The sequence below is a fragment of the Aspergillus pseudotamarii genome (genome assembly GCF_009193445.1).
Source record: "Aspergillus pseudotamarii strain CBS 117625 unplaced genomic scaffold BDV38scaffold_14, whole genome shotgun sequence".
NCBI classification, from domain to species: domain Eukaryota; kingdom Fungi; phylum Ascomycota; class Eurotiomycetes; order Eurotiales; family Aspergillaceae; genus Aspergillus; species Aspergillus pseudotamarii.
In genome coordinates, this window is record NW_022475028.1 from 420,064 (window position 1) to 437,446 (window position 17,383).

At 49.1% G+C, this 17,383-nt stretch overlaps 6 protein-coding genes across 6 annotated transcripts; 5 read left to right on the plus strand and 1 right to left on the minus strand.

Moving 5' to 3' along the window:
* The first annotated feature begins 1,177 nt into the window (after positions 1-1,177).
* BDV38DRAFT_41132 (FHA domain protein) lies at positions 1,178-3,878 on the plus strand. Its single transcript, XM_032063301.1, has 3 exons — positions 1,178-2,806; positions 2,858-2,954; positions 3,034-3,878. The coding sequence occupies exons 1-3, from the start codon at positions 1,749-1,751 to the stop codon at positions 3,628-3,630; spliced, it is 1,752 nt and encodes a 583-aa protein (XP_031915922.1). The 5' UTR covers positions 1,178-1,748; the 3' UTR covers positions 3,631-3,878.
* Positions 3,879-4,588: 710 nt separating this feature from the next.
* On the plus strand, positions 4,589-6,114 carry BDV38DRAFT_41134 (bestrophin family protein). Its single transcript, XM_032063302.1, has 3 exons — positions 4,589-4,964; positions 5,029-5,573; positions 5,647-6,114. The coding sequence occupies exons 1-3, from the start codon at positions 4,725-4,727 to the stop codon at positions 6,011-6,013; spliced, it is 1,152 nt and encodes a 383-aa protein (XP_031915923.1). The 5' UTR covers positions 4,589-4,724; the 3' UTR covers positions 6,014-6,114.
* Positions 6,115-7,186: 1,072 nt separating this feature from the next.
* BDV38DRAFT_241348 (uncharacterized protein) lies at positions 7,187-8,916 on the plus strand. Its single transcript, XM_032054016.1, has 4 exons — positions 7,187-7,673; positions 7,725-7,888; positions 7,941-8,218; positions 8,273-8,916. Exons 1-4 carry the CDS (start codon positions 7,399-7,401, stop codon positions 8,459-8,461), a joined length of 906 nt encoding a protein of 301 aa, XP_031915924.1. The 5' UTR covers positions 7,187-7,398; the 3' UTR covers positions 8,462-8,916.
* Positions 8,917-10,116: 1,200 nt separating this feature from the next.
* Positions 10,117-11,361, plus strand: BDV38DRAFT_280775 (uncharacterized protein; the record flags this gene model as incomplete). Its single annotated transcript, XM_032059388.1, has 2 exons — positions 10,117-11,293; positions 11,345-11,361. 2 exons carry the CDS (start codon positions 10,117-10,119, stop codon positions 11,359-11,361), a joined length of 1,194 nt encoding a protein of 397 aa, XP_031915925.1.
* A 1,558-nt stretch (positions 11,362-12,919) lies between these two features.
* Positions 12,920-14,355, minus strand: BDV38DRAFT_280776 (uncharacterized protein; the record flags this gene model as incomplete). The annotated part of the gene is made up of 6 exons (XM_032059389.1): positions 12,920-13,360; positions 13,424-13,537; positions 13,590-13,684; positions 13,735-13,874; positions 13,927-14,153; positions 14,218-14,355. The coding sequence occupies 6 exons, from the start codon at positions 14,353-14,355 to the stop codon at positions 12,920-12,922; spliced, it is 1,155 nt and encodes a 384-aa protein (XP_031915926.1).
* Positions 14,356-15,482: 1,127 nt separating this feature from the next.
* BDV38DRAFT_280777 (GMC family oxidoreductase) lies at positions 15,483-17,349 on the plus strand (the record flags this gene model as incomplete). Its single annotated transcript, XM_032059390.1, has 3 exons — positions 15,483-15,516; positions 15,580-16,293; positions 16,403-17,349. The coding sequence occupies 3 exons, from the start codon at positions 15,483-15,485 to the stop codon at positions 17,347-17,349; spliced, it is 1,695 nt and encodes a 564-aa protein (XP_031915927.1).
* Positions 17,350-17,383: the final 34 nt, after the last annotated feature.

Sequence of the window (17,383 nt, forward strand, 5' to 3'; positions counted from 1 at the left end):
ATAGCCCACTTTGGAGCCAAGAGGGGAAAGGGGCGAAAAAAAAAAAAAAAAAAAAGAAGAAGCAGAAGGCGGTCTCCACGGTCTGGTCAGTCGGCTTCGGGATTCGGGAGTATTGGAGAATCGGAAGAACTAATTGGTAAAAAAAAAGAGACCCATCATCTCAGCTAACCGTTGAACATGCCATAACGAGTTACTTCCACCGAGACCCATCCACATTGAGTGATCCACGCAGGTAATTACTTTCCCATATAACCGACATGATTGATTTATTCAGCCCATGAAATGCTCTCATCTCACTGCTGAATGTTGCTCGTTTACCACGTGAGGCGGTGACCCAAGAGGGTCACATGAAGCCGCCATGTTAAGTAAGTAATAAGGCTGTACCTCCAGACAACGGGAGTTTAGGTCAAATACCTGCGAACGATGATTGGAATGGCTTGTTGCATGTTCTCCCTTCCTCGTGTTGCCCCGCAAATTAAGACCCGACACCAACTGCGGAGCAGCCCTAGTCTAGTATAGGACGATATCTTAAGCGTCTTAGCAACCCGCCATCAAAGGATCAATGCGAAAATCGGAGAACTTGCCACCAATCTCTTGAAGGACTTCGTGTAGTTTTGCAGATTTGCTGATGGGTTCAATAACTCGGAACTCTTCTGGGAAACTGACTAAGACTCTTATCTCAGCATGTTCCAGTAACGAAGAATGTCGCCAAACTCTGTGATACGGCAAGGACGTCCTTCAGATGCACTCCGGGCCTGTCAACTGCATGATGATCCACGGCGGAAGGAAGCTTACTGCGGGAACAGAATAATCCATACAATCTTAAATTATGATTGTTTTGTTATTGTTGTTGTTGTTGCGCGGCATACGAACTATTTTCGATATCCGCCAAATCAGCCCTTGATAGATCCTTCTATTCCCATTCCATACCGAATCCTGAAGGAAAGAGACGAGGAACATAGATAGTACTTCTTGCTCCCCGACGAGATCGCGTGTTTGTTATTTTGAGGGGGTTGGTCCATACGTTCAGATAGAGACAACTTCACGCATACCAATTACCTACTAATCCATACCATCCCATTCAGATGCCCCACTGGGCAGATCTTACCATCTGACTCGCATACTTAAGCTACTTGCCATCTTTGCCAACAACAACTGTGCCCTCCCCCCCCTTTTTTCTTTTCTATTCTGGCCTTCGTCGCCTCTCCCCCTCTTCTGGTCTAGTGTCTGTTTTTCAAATCACTAGAGCATCGCTTTGATCCTTTTAAAGCTCTTGCAACCTTCCTCGACACACCCGTGCTTTGATCTTTTTTATGATTTTATCCTTACTCCGTATTTACTCCCTACGATTTCGCCCTTGGATCCCTGTAGTACGTCACACTTTCTGACTAGAAAACCCACTTTCGTGACCCGATCGGATATTGTCTGAAGGGAGATCCCAATATAGGGCGGTTGCGCAGATCAGACGAAGCTCCCAGTGTATTTATTATTATTATTATTATTATTATCATTATTTTGATTGATTTCTTCTTTCTCTCTTTCTTTCTTTTTATTTTATTCTTTTTTATTATTTTTGTTGTACTGATAGATTCAGTATCATTATTCGGCTTATTTTTCATATTATTGCAAGTTATTTTTCCTCCTTTTTTTTTTAACCCTTTCGCCCGGGTGAATAATTGTCTTTTTTTTGTTCTTTTTTTTTTCTCTCTCCTCTCCTCAGGCAACCAATTAATTTTGGACCCAACCGAATGTCTGCATCCGTTTCCGCCTCCGCCTCGTCGAACTTCCCATCAGACGCTCGTTCGGGGCCCCTCCGCCGCCTTAGCCAACTGCGCGCGTATACCCAAAATCATTTCTCCTCTCAATCCTCCTCGTCGTCATCTTCAGCCCCTAATACCAACAGTCAACAACGCATCGCCCGTCGACACACCTTTAGTAGTCGAGTATCTTGGTTTTCTCCCGCATCATCTGCCTCCACTAGTACCGAATCTGCTCTTCCACCTGTGGGGACCAATGACCCGGCCCCATGTCCCGACTCTGAACCATCTTCATCGACCCTCGCCCGCTACAGTTCTGCCTTGTTTCCAGGCTATCGCGGTTTTGAACTCGACCTGCGTTCCCAGAATCGCTCCTCCGAGTCATCAACCTCCCCCCCTTCGTCGCACGAGCCTCGTCGAACGCAGACCCAAGGCAGGATGGCGCGGCTGAGAGGGTTGTCTCAAACCCCAGATACGAGACCGGAGGTGGACACGACGCCAGCATCGGCGCCGACCAACCTGCAGAATGGGTTGTTGGACTGCCCCGACCCGGTTACCAATGAGAATTCTTCTTCATTGTCACGCCCGAAGCAGAAGGCCACCATTCGTTTTTTCCCTCATCAGGATTCACACGGAAATTCGAGACCTTCCTTACCCTTTATTCCCATCTCTCGAACGCTACCATCGGAGAGTAGTGTCATCCGGGTCGGGCGATACTCTGAGCGAGACGGTTTGCCCGTCGCAAACCCCACGGAACCCTCCGATTCGCCTGTGGGTTTCAAGTCCAAGGTCGTGAGTCGAAAACATTGTGAATTTCTGTACCTGAACGGCCAGTGGCACATTAAGGATGTGGGAAGCTCATCGGGAACCTTTTTGAACCACATGCGGTTGAGTCAGCCTAACATGGCGTCTCGGCTGTACACAGTGAAGGATGGGGATATCGTGCAGCTGGGGATTGATTTCAGGGGTGGGGAAGAGATGATCTTCCGATGCGTTCGTATACGCATCGAATGCAACCGGTCCTGGCAGCAGCAGCCTAACGAGTTCAAGTATGGTCCATACACGGAGGGACGGAGAGGACGATGCTAACAGGGCTCTAGTAAAAACACCGAGAGCCTAATTAAAAATTTAGGTAAAGGCGATACGGCGGATTATTCTGGGTGTCGCGAATGCTCCATCTGCCTTGGATCTGTCTTGGTTTGTCTCACCGCTTTTTTTTTGTTTTGCCCATTCCTTTCCCCTACGCTGGACATTTGGTGGTTAACGTCGAGTGTAGAGACCTTACCAGTGTTTGTTCATGGCAGCATGTGCCCATGTGTGGCACTACAAATGCGTCAGTCGCCTCATCCATACACCGGATTACCCGATGTTTCAGTGCCCGAATTGCCGTGCATATACGGATCTCAGCGCCGAGGTGGATGATTCGAACGATTACGAGGAGGTGGAGCAGAAGCCCGCCTCCACAGAGGAACAAAGAGATTCATCTCAGGACCGTCGATCCGAAACGCGCACCCCTCAACTAGAAAACAACTCAAATCCTGAGGCCTCCAACTCCTCACAAGAATCCGTGGATGCCCCGCCAAATTCCCTGCCCGCGACAGCAGGGCTTACTCACGATGTCGAGATTATGCACCTCAATGACAATAGTGTATCGAGAGAACTCGATGACGAAGCACCCCGTGCGACCGATCCATCCCCTGTTGTCACGGGGAGCTTCGGGATACCGGTTCCTACGGCCAGTGCTCTTCAGTGCCGGCAGGCGCAGCTGCGGGCAGATACACCCGTTCGTTCTGAATCCTCCGAAGACAACCCGCTGACGCCACGCAATGATTCCGGTCCTCTGGTATTTGACGGCCGGGCTAGCATGTCGTGAAGAAGGATAAGTCTATGGAATACAACGCCATGGGACTCCATGCGCAATGACTTGCATTGACCTTTTTGAGCGGGGAGACGCTCTGTCAACGGCCACCAGTCGTCCCATCAACGACTCTTCTGCAGCCTTTCACATGATTCCTCTCGTTAATCCCCCTTGCATCGTTTACAATTGAACACCCCAGCATAGTTATTTTCTATCTCTATATCTAGCATCGCAATCTGGAACCCATCTGCCCTTGGTTTTAAATTATACCCCCATTTCGCATCTCCGGGTTACTACTCTCGGTCGGCTTGGCCAGGTTCTCCATTGCGCCGTCCTCGCTGGCTGTCCGACGGTGCACTTCAGCCGGCTGGTTAATGGCGTTTTGGTATCTGTATACATCCTGCGATCCTAGCTAAGGCTTACCCGTGGTCCCTCGACGGTCTCCTCGTCAGCATTCGTTCTTCTGTTACACTTTCCTTTCCGTTCTATTTTGATAGCGCCTGATTGAGCATGTGTGTACATAACATTATACTGCGACCGTGCGTGGGAACCGCACTGGTCCACTCAGCTACTAAAGCAACAATTTCCTTTCTTGGCTCGCCGGAGTCCATCTTCCAATCCTCCTGCGACCGCCACGCCACCGAACGGTGGTCAGCCAGTGATTTTCGAATAGCGTTTATAGGCCTATACTTTCCCAGTGATCTCCACATAATTTCGCGCAGATATCCAATTACTACCCCAGAATTGACACGACGTCATCTCACACAAGATCGACACCGCATCGAACATGGCGATAGGATGCGGGAACTTTTTAAACTATGCCCAGACTATGATTAGCGGGCACCAACTATCACGGTTAGTGTGTAGCTTCGTCTCTTGTGATTTGCTTGAGGGATGGTCATGCCCCTCACAAGGCCTTTAGTCGAAACAACCTGACCCTTTCTTTTGTTTTGGTGGACCGCTTCCCTTGCCAATTTCCTCCCTTCACTCACTTCGACACTACACACATTCTTGATTCCGCCAACACTCGAACGACAGTAGGAAAATGCGATTAAACTTGAGTGTCCCATCCACCCCCGTGCTGAGCCGGCAAAACACCTTTGTCCGGCATGGCACACACCCGCATCTCCTTTCCCACCGACAGAAGCCGCGAAGGTACGTGCCGCGCCTGTGGTCTTGGATCGGATCTGATCGAAGACTTCTCTAGATGGCCTCTAGTCTTCCGATTCATCAAAGGCGCCATCCACGGCGCCATCATCGTCCCCGTACTCTTCCACGCGCTATTCACGGCCTTTGTCGTCTGTCTAGATCTGTACATCTTCGATACCGTCGGACTACCCAGTAGCATTGTAAGCGTTCTTTTTTTTCGTATTATGCTCGCCAAAAAAGCATGGAATTAACCACGAAGGACAGATCCCCTCGCTGTCGATCGTGGTGGGTCTTATGCTCGTCTTCCGCAACCAAACCAGCTACAACCGCTTCTGGGACGGCCGCAGCAGCCTCACAACCCTAACAACTTGCACTCGCAACCTGGTCCGGACCATCCTCACCCACGGCTACAGCACCTCGCGCCCCCTCCGCCAAGACGAAAAGGAGGACATCGAACGCACCATCCGCATCCTCATGGCCATACCTTACGCCGTGAAAAACCACCTCCGCGCCGAATATGGCGCGGCTTTCTATTCCTTCGGCGACGACGTCGGGGAGGACGGAGTCGCGGCATATAACCCCGACTATGCGAACCTGCTCCCGAAGGGACTCGAGGGTCATGAGAATGACGGGCTAGCACTACCATTCCAGTTAAGTTTCTTCGTAGATGGTTTCATCAAGAGGGGTGTCGAGAGAGGCTGGTATAATGCGCCTGGGGCGAGTCAGATGCAGGCACAGTTGAATTCGGTGTTCGATGCTGTGGGGAAGATGGAGATGATTCGGTTGACGCCTATCCCTGTTGCGCATTTGTGAGTTTCTTTTCCCTTTCTACCCCCTCATTCACTGAGCCTGTCTCGGAAGGGGATATTAATGATAATACAGGATCCACCAAAAACAAGTCCTCGCGCTCTTCGGCTGTGTCCTGCCCTTCGGCATGGTCGATGATCTGGGCTGGTGGACTGTCCCCATTGTCAGTCTAGTTATTTTCACCTTATACGGCATTGAAGGGATCGGATCACAACTGGAAGATCCGTTCGGCTACGACCGGAATGATATCAAGATGGATGCCATTGTCGGGGACGCCAAGATGGAGATGGACGTGGTGTTATCGGAGTGGCGGAAGTCGATGTCGTCCGTGGAAGCGGAGGGACCGAGGAATGAGAGTCTATGTGTCGAAGATCATAACGACCGGGATAAGTTCCCGCCTGAGATGTTCATCAAGCGTCGACCGGTGACGGGCCGGGGATAATTTCGTCGACTGGGTGAGTGAGGAGTCATGTTCGTGGAGTGGATATGGAGAGAATGTTGAAGAGGATTGGAATCTATATGTATGTACGGACTGATTCATGACTTTTATGTCTACATTCATGTTTACGATAGCTGTATAGCCTTATAATCGTCTACCGCATATACTTACTAGAAGCTCTAAACATACAACCTTCCCCTAACTCATGGAACCAGTCCCCAACAACAACACTCAAATTCTGGAATGCAAGCCCCCTTCTTTAAAAAAAAAAAAAAGGATTGACCATTCGAAAAAGCCCTATGAACAGCTTCCTCATCGAACAAAAAGACCACCACAAAACCAAGAAAGAGTAAAGAACCTACCAAACAACGCGTCCATCACAATCCCAAGCGTCAGATCAAACCTACCCAGCACCATTTCCACCTCATATTGGACAACAACCGAATCCCACAGGACGGAATCAGGCTCACACCGTTGTACTAGTCCAATCCATCCTTCCGGGAGGGAGGAGGTATCTTAGGTAGCCTTGTATTTCAGGCGAATAGATAGGCTTTCAGCAGTCTCTAGTACTTCGCCAATCTATTTATGCGGCTCCGTGTGGTGCGACGAATTCGGCGGTGGCTTACTTGCCTAGGATTAGAGTAGCGGAGGCTAGATAGTATTTCTGCATCTATAGTAGAGTCTAGGGAGTCGTTGATGTCTTCTGGAAGTTCGGTAGTGGGTTCATGGTTTCGGCATAGGAACCCTTCGTTCAGATGTCATGGAGTACGTAATAGTTTGGCGATACTGATCGATATTGGGGAAAGAAATGGAGCTCATTTATGTATCTCTGGTATAGATGGTCATTAAATAGACTATAGACTAGCGCGCTCGGAAATCCACCCTTGATATACACTTTAGCTGGTTAGACTCTAGTTGAAATGGTTATAGCTAGACACCCCATGAAACAAGTGCATAGCGAAGTATGATACTGTCATTCTTCCCTACAGACTTTACTGCAAAGGTAGTTATGACGGATTGAGGATTTTGCGTCGTCATGATGAACGAGAGATGACCGTCCCCAGTGCATCTGGAAGCCGTCATGCCTTAGGCAGCCATCCCACCCACCTTTCCTCACACTTCTTCTGCCTCTCACTTTCTCGCCTGCTCTTCTCTTTCTCTGTCACCTTTAATACTGCTCGATTTAGTCGCAGTCTCTCTTACCACCCTCAATACTGCTGGAGTTAGTGGCAGTCTCTCTTTCAGTTTTAGTTCCTTTCTTTCTTCTCAATCGTCCCTTGGTCCTGCTCGATTCAGTCGAGGTGTTTGACTTGTTCATTTGTTAACTCCCTGCCTTCCTTGAGAGTAAATATTGCAAAACCCCGTTGGTGTTGCTCTTGTTCTTCAAGATGGCAGTCAGACACCCATCATCTTTCTTCAACCTCGAGTGCTCCCTCAACTCACTTGAGTTGGCCTCACCATCCCCTACTCGAACGCTACGAAGCAACGGTTCTAATGAAGTGCCAACGCGATCTGCTCAAGCCATCTTCAACGAGATCGTTCACAAGATCCCCACTATCAAAGAATTCACAGAACTCGTTTACGAATCCATACCGCCTGAACAAGGTAGTCTCATCTGTCGCTCACTCAGTGAGTCAAGTGTGTTCGAGTCGAGACATGCAAGGTACAATAATATTCAAGCAGTCCTACGGTGGATCTAGCTGACATGACGCAGAGCAAATTTCAATTCATTCACAGGGACTCTTTGGATCCGAGTGATGCCGACCGAACTCCATGGTGTGCACCACAGATGGTTCTTTCATGCTTCTTCTTGCTGGACAAGGCAAGGGCTGACGAACGAGGCCGAAGAGTATCTTATGGATTTTGGAGTGGGAACGAGTATGTTCTTTACTCTACAATTCAGTCTTAGTATACTAATCCTTGGTTATAGCTTTTGATGGTTTCACGGGGCAATACCTTCATTCGTCGAAGGAGCCAGACTTGTTTTTACGTCCAGCTACATACTCGCCACCATCAATTGTTATTGAGAGTGGATGGAGTGAATCATGGCCGCGGTTGCACGCAGACAAAGATCTATGGTTTTATGGATCTGCTACAACCAATGTAGTGATCTTGTTGAAGTGGTCAAAGTGTGTCCGCAATAAATGTAAGGGTAAGGTGGAAGTATGGACACGAAATCCTGCCGGGGGACTTACAATGCAAGAAAAGGTACGAACTGTGCTATCACGAATCTATATACCGAAGCTAATACAAAGGGTCTAGCCAATCTTTCCGCAGCCTGTCCCTGCTCCCGCTCCCGGCACCGATGTGATCCAGTTTACAAAGCTGGATTACTTTGGCCAACAGATGGTTGCCGGTCAAAACCCCAATATGGCACTTCCTTTGGATCTGTCAGTACTGCGTGATTTTGCTCGCCAACGAATGCTGTTTATGGGATTGACACCCGCATGAGGTTTTTAATGGGCCGACCTAGTTGGTGGTAGCAGCTAAGCAAGAGATCCGCCAGCGGGTTTAGAAGCAGTTAGTACTATCGTGGAAGATATATAAGACCACACAGCCAATACACCGGTTAATTAGGTACTGGATAAGAGGGTCCTATATTTCTACACAGGTCTTTCTAAGCTGCATGTATTCATTACTACCTCGAAAAGAATACGGAGGAAGGATTGTGATACTTTCTCATATAAAGTTAAGGCTGTTAAATCGGACTATTGTTAAGACGTAAAAGATTACTAGATACTGAACTATATACTTCTTCAGTGCCAGCTGTATATGGGTTTATTGCGGGAGATATAGAATACGACTATAGAGAAGCTGGGCTCTATAGCAGGGAGTCAGGAAACGTGATCCCCAGATTCGGGATATTTACTATATTATCTAACCCGTAGGCGATCGCCGAAATTATCCTTTAAGTATGGTTCCTGAGGCAGTCCGGCGAAGTAGGGCTGGGTACGCAGAGCCCGGATAAACGCGCCAACCTACGAGAAGAGGTTAAGTTGCTACAGAATAGTGTCTAAGAGGGTCACTCAGACCCAGTGATATATGTTAGACTGGAAACAGAAGATGGCTACGAGAGCGGGAGGGTGAATAAGCCCTGTGGCAAGTGCTTGAGTTGTGATTTAAAAGTTTTGCATATATTATATTTTTTTCTACGTGTGGGTTTGAGTGTTGATTGGGCGTTCGGAACCAGATTTCTGCGTTACCGGCGAGGCGCCTGCATAGCTGGACGTTTTAATAGATAGGCTCTGACAGGTTCAACACAATTTTGATGGCTTGATTGATTGATGGAGGAGAAACACATGGGGCATCAGGGCATTGTGTATCTCAGCAAACGCGGTATTTCAATAGCAAGGTAATGTGCAAAGCTTAGAGTGAAGTATCTCTTCTCACAAGAACTTCCACGAGCGGCCGAATTGGATTCAAATGACTCCCTCACAATCTTGAAACAGAGAATTTCCATATATCCACTTATCAATTTTCGGTCACCCCAAAGGTTGAGCTACGATCACTCCGCGATCCATGTCAGCCGTTGTTCTATAAACCAACATATCCAACAACCCCGGTAGATCGTGGACTTACCCGCTTGACTGTAGAGCGTCCATGAGTAGTTTTCTGAGATCCTCTCTTCCAACCCCTTCAGCGTATGAAAGTGGCGTGCGGCTATTCTTGTCCTTTGCCATGATATCGACCTTCCCAGTTGCAAGAAGTGGTTCTACCACTGAGAATATTGTCCCGTCGCTTCTGCCAAGCTTCGACAGTGTATGAGTGGTGTACGCCCAGCGAGGTCCTTTGGACCAACGTCCAACTTTTCGGTTTCTAGCAGTGTTTTCAGGGCTGACTGCTTTTCCCGGTCATTTATCGCAGCATCAGAGGGTAGAAGCGGTAAAACTGTCTCATATCTAACATATAATTCATGTTCCCTTGTGTTTTTCGGTTAACTCCCGCAGTATGACAATGGAGTGCGACCATAATTATCCCTGGAGTCTGGATCTACCATCCCTGTATTATGTAGTTGCTTTATCACATGTCCATATCCACGTGGTGCAGCGGACGATAACGGTAGAAACACTCTTGATCGGCTAAAAGGAGAAACCCGTCGACTCTATATGCGGAAGCATATCAAACAGGCCGTAGATGATTTGGAAGATTGGCAAGCGAAGTTTGATCCTTCCTGGTATCTCATCACGAGGATCGCCAGCTCAAGTGTGGATGAAAGGCTGCAGGATGTTCCTCAAAACGATGCATCCAGGAGACTGGCGCAGATGAGAGAAGCGAGTGGGAGTCTGTCTGTCCCGAATAATCAAGGCAGACAATCGATATTTCGAGATGCGACGATCATACAAGAGCATGCCGAGCAGGTTTCTTACTCCAACTCCTTTGTGTCATATTACACTGACCAACCCGACCATGCCGTTCTACTGGACCGCACCAACTACCCCGTAGACACGCCCAGGGAAAGGGTCAAGCCCTATGTCCGCAATCTGGCCCGGAAGCTGCACAACGTCGACCCGATGACATTCGGTCTTCTCAAGTGCGACGGCGTCATGGAGGTTTCCGAAGTGCAGGATGGAACTGCAACTACACAGTTCCAATTCATCTTCGACATCCCAGCTAGCCTCTCATTACCACCAGCGTCGCTCCGCCACCTCCTGCGTGCTAGACCACAGTACCCTCTCGGCCAGCGCATCCAATTGGCGCAACAGCTCGCCCGCTCAGTAATGTTTGTCCACACAGCAGACTTCGTGCACAAGAACATCCGCCCCGAGACCATCATCATCTTCCATGAAGAGAGTAGGCTGGGTCCGTCCTTTCTGACCGGCTTTGAGCGCATCCGGCCGGCAGATGCACCAACGGATAACTACGGGGATTCGAAATGGGAGAAGAATATATACCGCCATCCCTCTAGACAGGGACTACTCCCTGATGACTACTACAAAATGCAGCATGATGTGTACAGTCTTGGTGTCTGTTTGCTTGAGATTGGACTATGGTGCTCGTTTGTGTGCGAGGATGATAATGGTGGCTCGGTTCCTTGGGAGCAGCTGGACATCTCGGAGGCGCTGGCTGATGAAGACACTCGAGGCCGTGCTTCTGCTATCAAACGCGCGCTCGTTGCTTTGGCAAAGGAGCGGTTGCCATGCATTGTTGGGGAACGGTACACTCAACTCACCACGGCCTGCTTGACGTGCCTTGACAAGGGCGACGAGAATGTCTTTGGTAATCAGGCTGGTCTTGAAGATGAGGATGGCATAATTGTTGGTGTGAGGTATATCGAGAGGGAGAGTTCGTTGCCCCTTCATCACCAGGGAGAAACCCCCTGACTGACTATACTAGATACTCCTGCAGATTGAAGACATCTCAATTTAGTGTTACCGTTTAACGGACTGGCAGACACTCCTTTGTACCTAAGCTGTCGCTAAGAGTGACCGCCGCCAGACGCATAAGTTCAGTATATGGTTCACTGAGTAATTTGTACTGCCCACGCCCTCCCTCTTCAGGAATTTTCGGAAATTGGGTGGAGATTTCCCTCATCTGCAATGTGCTGAGTGTGGTCAATGCGTACTTTGTGCTCCATAATTTCGGGTTACTTTAGGACATTGATATTCTTAGAAGTATAATTTCATTTATCCTTTTCCAAGAATCCTACAATACATAGAATAAACAGAATAAAAATAATATAACCTCCAAAGGGAAAAACAAAACAAAAGAGAAGAGAAGAGAAAAGCAGTGTTTACGCTACATGACACGCGGCTTCTTCCCCGGCAAAGAACTTCTACTCCAGGCATCTCTCCCTTTTATAACCCTGGCAGCGCAGGGTCATCTGACGAGAATTACTTTCCCCCCTTTCTATTTATTAGTTTTACATGGAATCCCCCCTCGGCTCGTACCGAAGCATCGGGAACTACCGACCTTGTCGGCCGCGCCGAAAGGATTGACCCTAAGAGCTGCCTGAACGTGCTAATGTCCACACCCTCGTCTATATTACCTACGTCCTGACGCATATGCAAGTCATTATCGCATTCCTGCTTAAAGGTGTTGCAATACTTTTGACCCTTCTGTTCCTGACAAGGCACCGGCTAACTTGCAGATAAATTGAATCGGGTCATCGACCGGGAGTTCTTGGCAGAACTAATACCAGCAATGTAAAACTAGAGTATACGATACGCTGATCAATGCAACTCAATATAGGGGAACTGTGCGTCTTAGGGGATTCGCGGTTTATACCGGAGAACAAATAGAGTCTTACGGGCTTCTTTTCTTCGGAGGATTTGTTAAGTCCATGACCACTAATTAGGAAATTACAACCGGCGGGGTATGCGGTTTTAGTACTTGCCTCTTTCGGGTTAGCGCATATTTCCTCGAAGTCAAAAGCCTCAGGCTGCCAGGCTGAGGCAGCCCTACGCAGATTGAACAACCTCCATATTTAATATGATAATCGCTGTAATGGCTATAGCTACTATAACTAAGCCAGCTATAGTTCCAATTCAGAAACAAAAGGAATTTAAGTTCGGCGACACGAACGTAGTAAGTATTAATATAGTAAGTTCCCACAGGGCCGAAGTCCAGTTCTATAGTTGGGGTGAATCCTATTAATTAATACATATAATATATTACATTAATTAATCCTTCGAGTGTTAATTTAACCATCCACTAGTCTTGGCCATAGCCAAGCCTTTCTTGCATTCGTCTGTTTTAGTCTAAAGCTTGTTATTAAATGACATGGATTCGGTGGGCTCTAGTTGACTCCTGCATTTGGAGTCATGGAGCAAAATCTTGTGAAGCTTCTAGCTTGGGTATTTTACTTCAGTAGAGCATAAATTAACAAAGGAGATAGTTTATAATTTTCCATTGAATACGTCTAACACCATAACTCCATCCTTAACCAAGCCAACCCAACCCCAGGAAAAATTAAACAGCGTGCCCCCTATTTGAATCCCACGCATTAGGCGACGGAAGAGCCTCATCTGCATGATGACCAGTACGACGCGGCTCACTTTCGATAATCATCTCTTGTGTGACTGTGATGTCATTATTTTTGCCGGCTCCCTTGTCTGAACCGTCCACTAAGATATGCTCGTCACTGCCCCATGCCGTGGTATTATTCGGGATCGAAAGCGGGTGTCGCGAGCGTTTAGAGGGTTGATTCCGGCTCGATAGTGGGAAGGATTGTGTGCGGTGTCGGCCGTAACTAGAAGGCCCACCGGTGGAACTGAAGAGGGCGCTGAGACCGACTTTCTGGGCGCCTCGGCGGATTAGTGGTTGGATGATGGGGAGGTTGGCGACGACGATGGAGACGAATGTTTCGCGACAGGCCCATTGACTACCGGAGACTGCACCTTCTGGTCCAGACTAAGGCGGGTTTGTTAGCCGTGGAAGCAATGAAAGTAAGTCTGAGGGAAGAGTAGGACGTACGGTCATAATGGTTACCGCACGGATAATAGCGGCCATGATCACGAAGGAAGCGCCGCTAAATAAAGCCATTAGGGTGATCTTTCTCCGAATCCCAATGTTGACTGTCCATAGCAGCTGATGTATTGTGAGCTTTTTGTGACCTTTGTTGGGGCAATGGGAGACGAACTGGCAGCGGAATAGACATCAGGTACAGGTCGGTCAATACGTTTGGAATGACCACAATGAGGACATAAAGCGTGGACTTGGTGGGTTGACAGATATCTAAGTTGTTAGAATGGCGAAAGTAGATCAATAGGGCTTCAAATCCTTACTCCCAGGGTCTGGGTTAATCTGCCAGTACTTATGCATTGGTTGGCATCCAAGTAAGATAGACAATGCCACAGCAAGATAGGTCACTCCGAGGAGGATATATGCAAACCGCACTCGACCTGGTAGGTTTTGAAGCCCAGTGCTAAACCTGTCAGTATCATGGTGATAACAGACATGAGCAGGCAGAAACGTACGTCAACCGGGAATAAAACACCGCCACACAGACCTTCACCAGCCATAGGATGCATGCATAGAATGACCACCCGATCACCTGGATTTTGGAGCCCCATTGCCTATCGTAATACTCGCGCGAGTTTGGATCAAGTGCGGCACGCTCTTCGGGAGTCATGTAACTATTCGTGAGTCCACCGAACTTGGCTCCAACCAAGTACGCCGCTACTGTTTCAGCAGTGTACACTAGCTATATCTGAACTGTCAGCACCCCTCTCCTAGCAGAATTAGCAGTCGGTTTCATTCGCACTCACCCCGGCCAAGGGCATCAAGTAATCATCCACCTGGAAGTTGGCAGGGCCGACCGAGGTCCATCTCACGTAGATTCGAATAATAATGATGACGAGACCCAGAGAGAGAAGGGTGAACGCCTCCGGGTCTGCTTTGGCCATGATGTCAACGACGGAGAGCTGAAGGGCGCACAGCGGAGGGAAGAAGAGCAATTGGATCACTCAAGAGATCCGGGTTTGGCAAGTATAAGAACTGCATGCGCTAAGTCCCGCTTTCAGGGTTACTGGGAAGGGGTACCATTTTAGGAACGGGGCCTAATGTGCTTTGGTGACAGGAAAAGAAATGAAAAACTCTCAAAGTACCGCTTTGAAGGATTCCTTCACACGGTTCCGGGTACCTGGGATCCACTGGCGGCATGAGGGATTTGCACTGGAAATTTGAACGCCAAGATATGTATGGAGCTAATGTAATGCTAATCAAGGTTAGAACACGACCACCTCACCGGGACATCCTGTCCTTCCGTCGTCCGCGGACGAGACGATATCCAACGTATCTCCTAAAGAGGCAATGATCCGAGGGGTAGAATCGACGAACATCACCCTAACGTGAACTGAAGCAGCCCGTTTCAGTTAGTGTGGCAAGAAGGCTCCATCGTCGGACAGTAGAAAGGCCTGTAATTCGGTACCTTCATAGATCCACCCCCTGAGAGAGCTGTGGAGTCTGGACACGACTTAAAACTACTTAGTTTGAAATCCGTATCCGTCCTGACGCAGCACTAGGGCCTCGGTTGTCGTACGTGGATTTGGAGCTTAAACCATAAAGTGGGTGGTCGCCATACCCCAAGTACTATGATTAGACATTAGCGGGAGATTAGGCTCTTACATGGACCCGCTAACCTTGCGAGTTAGGGCATATCGCCATTCTCCATTGGACGTCGCTCCAAACGCCGGAACTGTTGATCCCTGCCGGACACACCACCGTTGAGGACTGGACCCCCAGTTGACAAGGCCACCAAAATTGCAAATGCTTCACACGCCTGCTAATGCGGATTAAATTTCTCTTGGTCCGTACGCCGGGCGTACGGACCACGTAGTCGACGACCAGCAGAGCGGTCAGTCACCATTTTACCCGTGCTTTGGCTTGGCCCCTCTACCGGAGTAGCAATCACCCCCAAGACGCACTAGTAACAGCTAGCAGTCCGGCCCCCTTATGAAGACATCGTGTCCCCCCTCATTTGTCTCCCGCGATTGACTTTGAGAGATCAACTTCAGAACAAAAGAAGAACAATATGGATTCCGCGGCTGACTTTATTGTTATCGGAGGTGAGAAAACACTGGTACGGACGGGGTTGCCACAGTCCCGCTAATGAAACTTAAAATAACTAGGTGGTCCGGCTGGCAGCACGGTGGCAAGTCAGCTAGCCAATTCCCCGAAGCATCCCAAAGTGCTTCTCCTGGAAGCCGGAGGCCTGAATGCTGAGCATGATCTGCGGGTGGACGGCCAGCGATGGCTGACCTTCCAGAATAAACACATGAACTGGGGCTACAAGACCACGCCGCAAGAGCACTGTAACAACCGCGAGATTGATTACTCCCGCGGGCGGGGCATGGGAGGCTCCAGCGCCATCAACTTCGGTGTGTACACTGTAGGCGCCCGCGACGACTATGAAGAGTGGGCACGGGTGGTTGGTGATGATGCCTTCCGCTGGAACCAAATCCAGTCCAGGTTCAAATCCCTCGAGACCTTTCACGGCGATCTCCCTGCGGGTGTTGATGCGAAGTACGCAGCCCCCCGAGCGGAAGATCACGGAAGCTCTGGCAGCCTTCACGTAGGGTTCGCCTCGGAATGGGAGAAAGATCTGCCGCCGCTTTTGGATGTCTTCGAGCAAGCAGGATTCCCTTTCAACCCGGACCACAACTCAGGCAATCCCATAGGGATGTCTGTTCTGATCAACTCTGCTCACAAGGGCGTTCGGTCAACATCTGCGGACCTATTGAAGCCACAGCCGGAGAACTTGACTATTGTCACTGATGCTCCAGTACAGCGCCTCGTATTCGACGGCAACAAGGCCGTAGGGGTTGAATCCAATGGGAAGAAGTGTGAGTTCAATTTCAGTTTACCCCCCTTTGATTTAAACAGGGTATCCAACCATGGAGACCTACGTAGTACAACATACAACCAAGCAATATCTGACTAACATTTGCGAAGACCTCGCCTCAAAGGAGGTTATCATGTGCGCTGGGTCTCTGGAAGGTCCGCGCATCCTCATGCATTCGGGCATTGGCCCCGCACAGCAGCTAGAGAAGTTCAATATCCCCGTCAAGCTCAATGTTCCCGTCATTGGCCAAGGTCTACGAGACCACACTTTCGTCCCGATCGTAAACACTCGCGTAGAGAATAGCACCCAGCGCCGCGAGTTCTACGGCGACGAGAAAGCCATGGCCGAGGCCCTTGAGCAATGGAAGAAGGACGGAAGCGGTCCATGGTCACGGTTTGCCTGCGAATTGGGCATCGGCTGGTTCAAGCTTGACAAACTCACGTCCTCCGAGGAATTCCAGAAGCTGCCCGAGGAAGAACAGAAATATCTTCTGCAGGAGACCGTGCCGCACTATGAAATTCTGACCCACTTCCCTATCCACTGGTTCATCCCAGATTTCGCCAAGGAGGCCCTGAACTACTCCTGCCTGCTTGTGTTCCTGTTCAACGCACAGGCTCGTGGTGAAGTCATTCTACAATCGTCGGATCCCAATGTGCCCTTGCTTTTCGATCCGAAGTTCCTGTCTCATCCATTCGATCGTCGCATTGCTATTGAGTCTCTGCGGGATGCGTTCCGCGTTGCTAAGAGTGAAGGCTATACCAAGAATAATGTCATGGAATTGGCTGGTCCCAAGTCCGACTCTGACGAAGATCTCTTGGAATACTGGAAACAGAACATTTCATCCAGTTGGCACATGACTGGTACCATCAAGATGGGTAAGAAGGGCGATACCGATGCCGCAGTGGACAACGATTTCCGCTTCATGGGCATTGACGGGTTACGCGTGGCGGATATGAGTGTGGTCCCCGTGCTGGCCAACTGTCACGTTCAGGCCGTGGCATATGTGACGGGAGCCACATGCGCGGAGAAGTTGATTAAGGAGTATGACCTAGCCTAAATATTGTTCTGCATTAGCGTACATCAATTTTAAC

Excerpts from the sequence above, each read along its gene's own strand:
- BDV38DRAFT_41132 (XM_032063301.1), top strand. The coding sequence starts at position 1,749 with ATGTCTGCATCCGTTTCCGCCTCCGCCTCGTCGAACTTCCCATCAGAC. Across the intron at positions 2,807-2,857 it reads CAGCAGCCTAACGAGTTCAA|TAAAAACACCGAGAGCCTAA; the intron begins GTATGGTCCATA and ends ACAGGGCTCTAG. Across the intron at positions 2,955-3,033 it reads TCTGCCTTGGATCTGTCTTG|AGACCTTACCAGTGTTTGTT; the intron begins GTTTGTCTCACC and ends CGTCGAGTGTAG.
- BDV38DRAFT_41134 (XM_032063302.1), top strand. The coding sequence starts at position 4,725 with ATGGCACACACCCGCATCTCCTTTCCCACCGACAGAAGCCGCGAAGGT. Across the intron at positions 4,965-5,028 it reads TCGGACTACCCAGTAGCATT|ATCCCCTCGCTGTCGATCGT; the intron begins GTAAGCGTTCTT and ends CACGAAGGACAG. Across the intron at positions 5,574-5,646 it reads CCTATCCCTGTTGCGCATTT|GATCCACCAAAAACAAGTCC; the intron begins GTGAGTTTCTTT and ends ATGATAATACAG.
- BDV38DRAFT_241348 (XM_032054016.1), top strand. The coding sequence starts at position 7,399 with ATGGCAGTCAGACACCCATCATCTTTCTTCAACCTCGAGTGCTCCCTC. Across the intron at positions 7,674-7,724 it reads TTCGAGTCGAGACATGCAAG|AGCAAATTTCAATTCATTCA; the intron begins GTACAATAATAT and ends GACATGACGCAG. Across the intron at positions 8,219-8,272 it reads GACTTACAATGCAAGAAAAG|CCAATCTTTCCGCAGCCTGT; the intron begins GTACGAACTGTG and ends CAAAGGGTCTAG.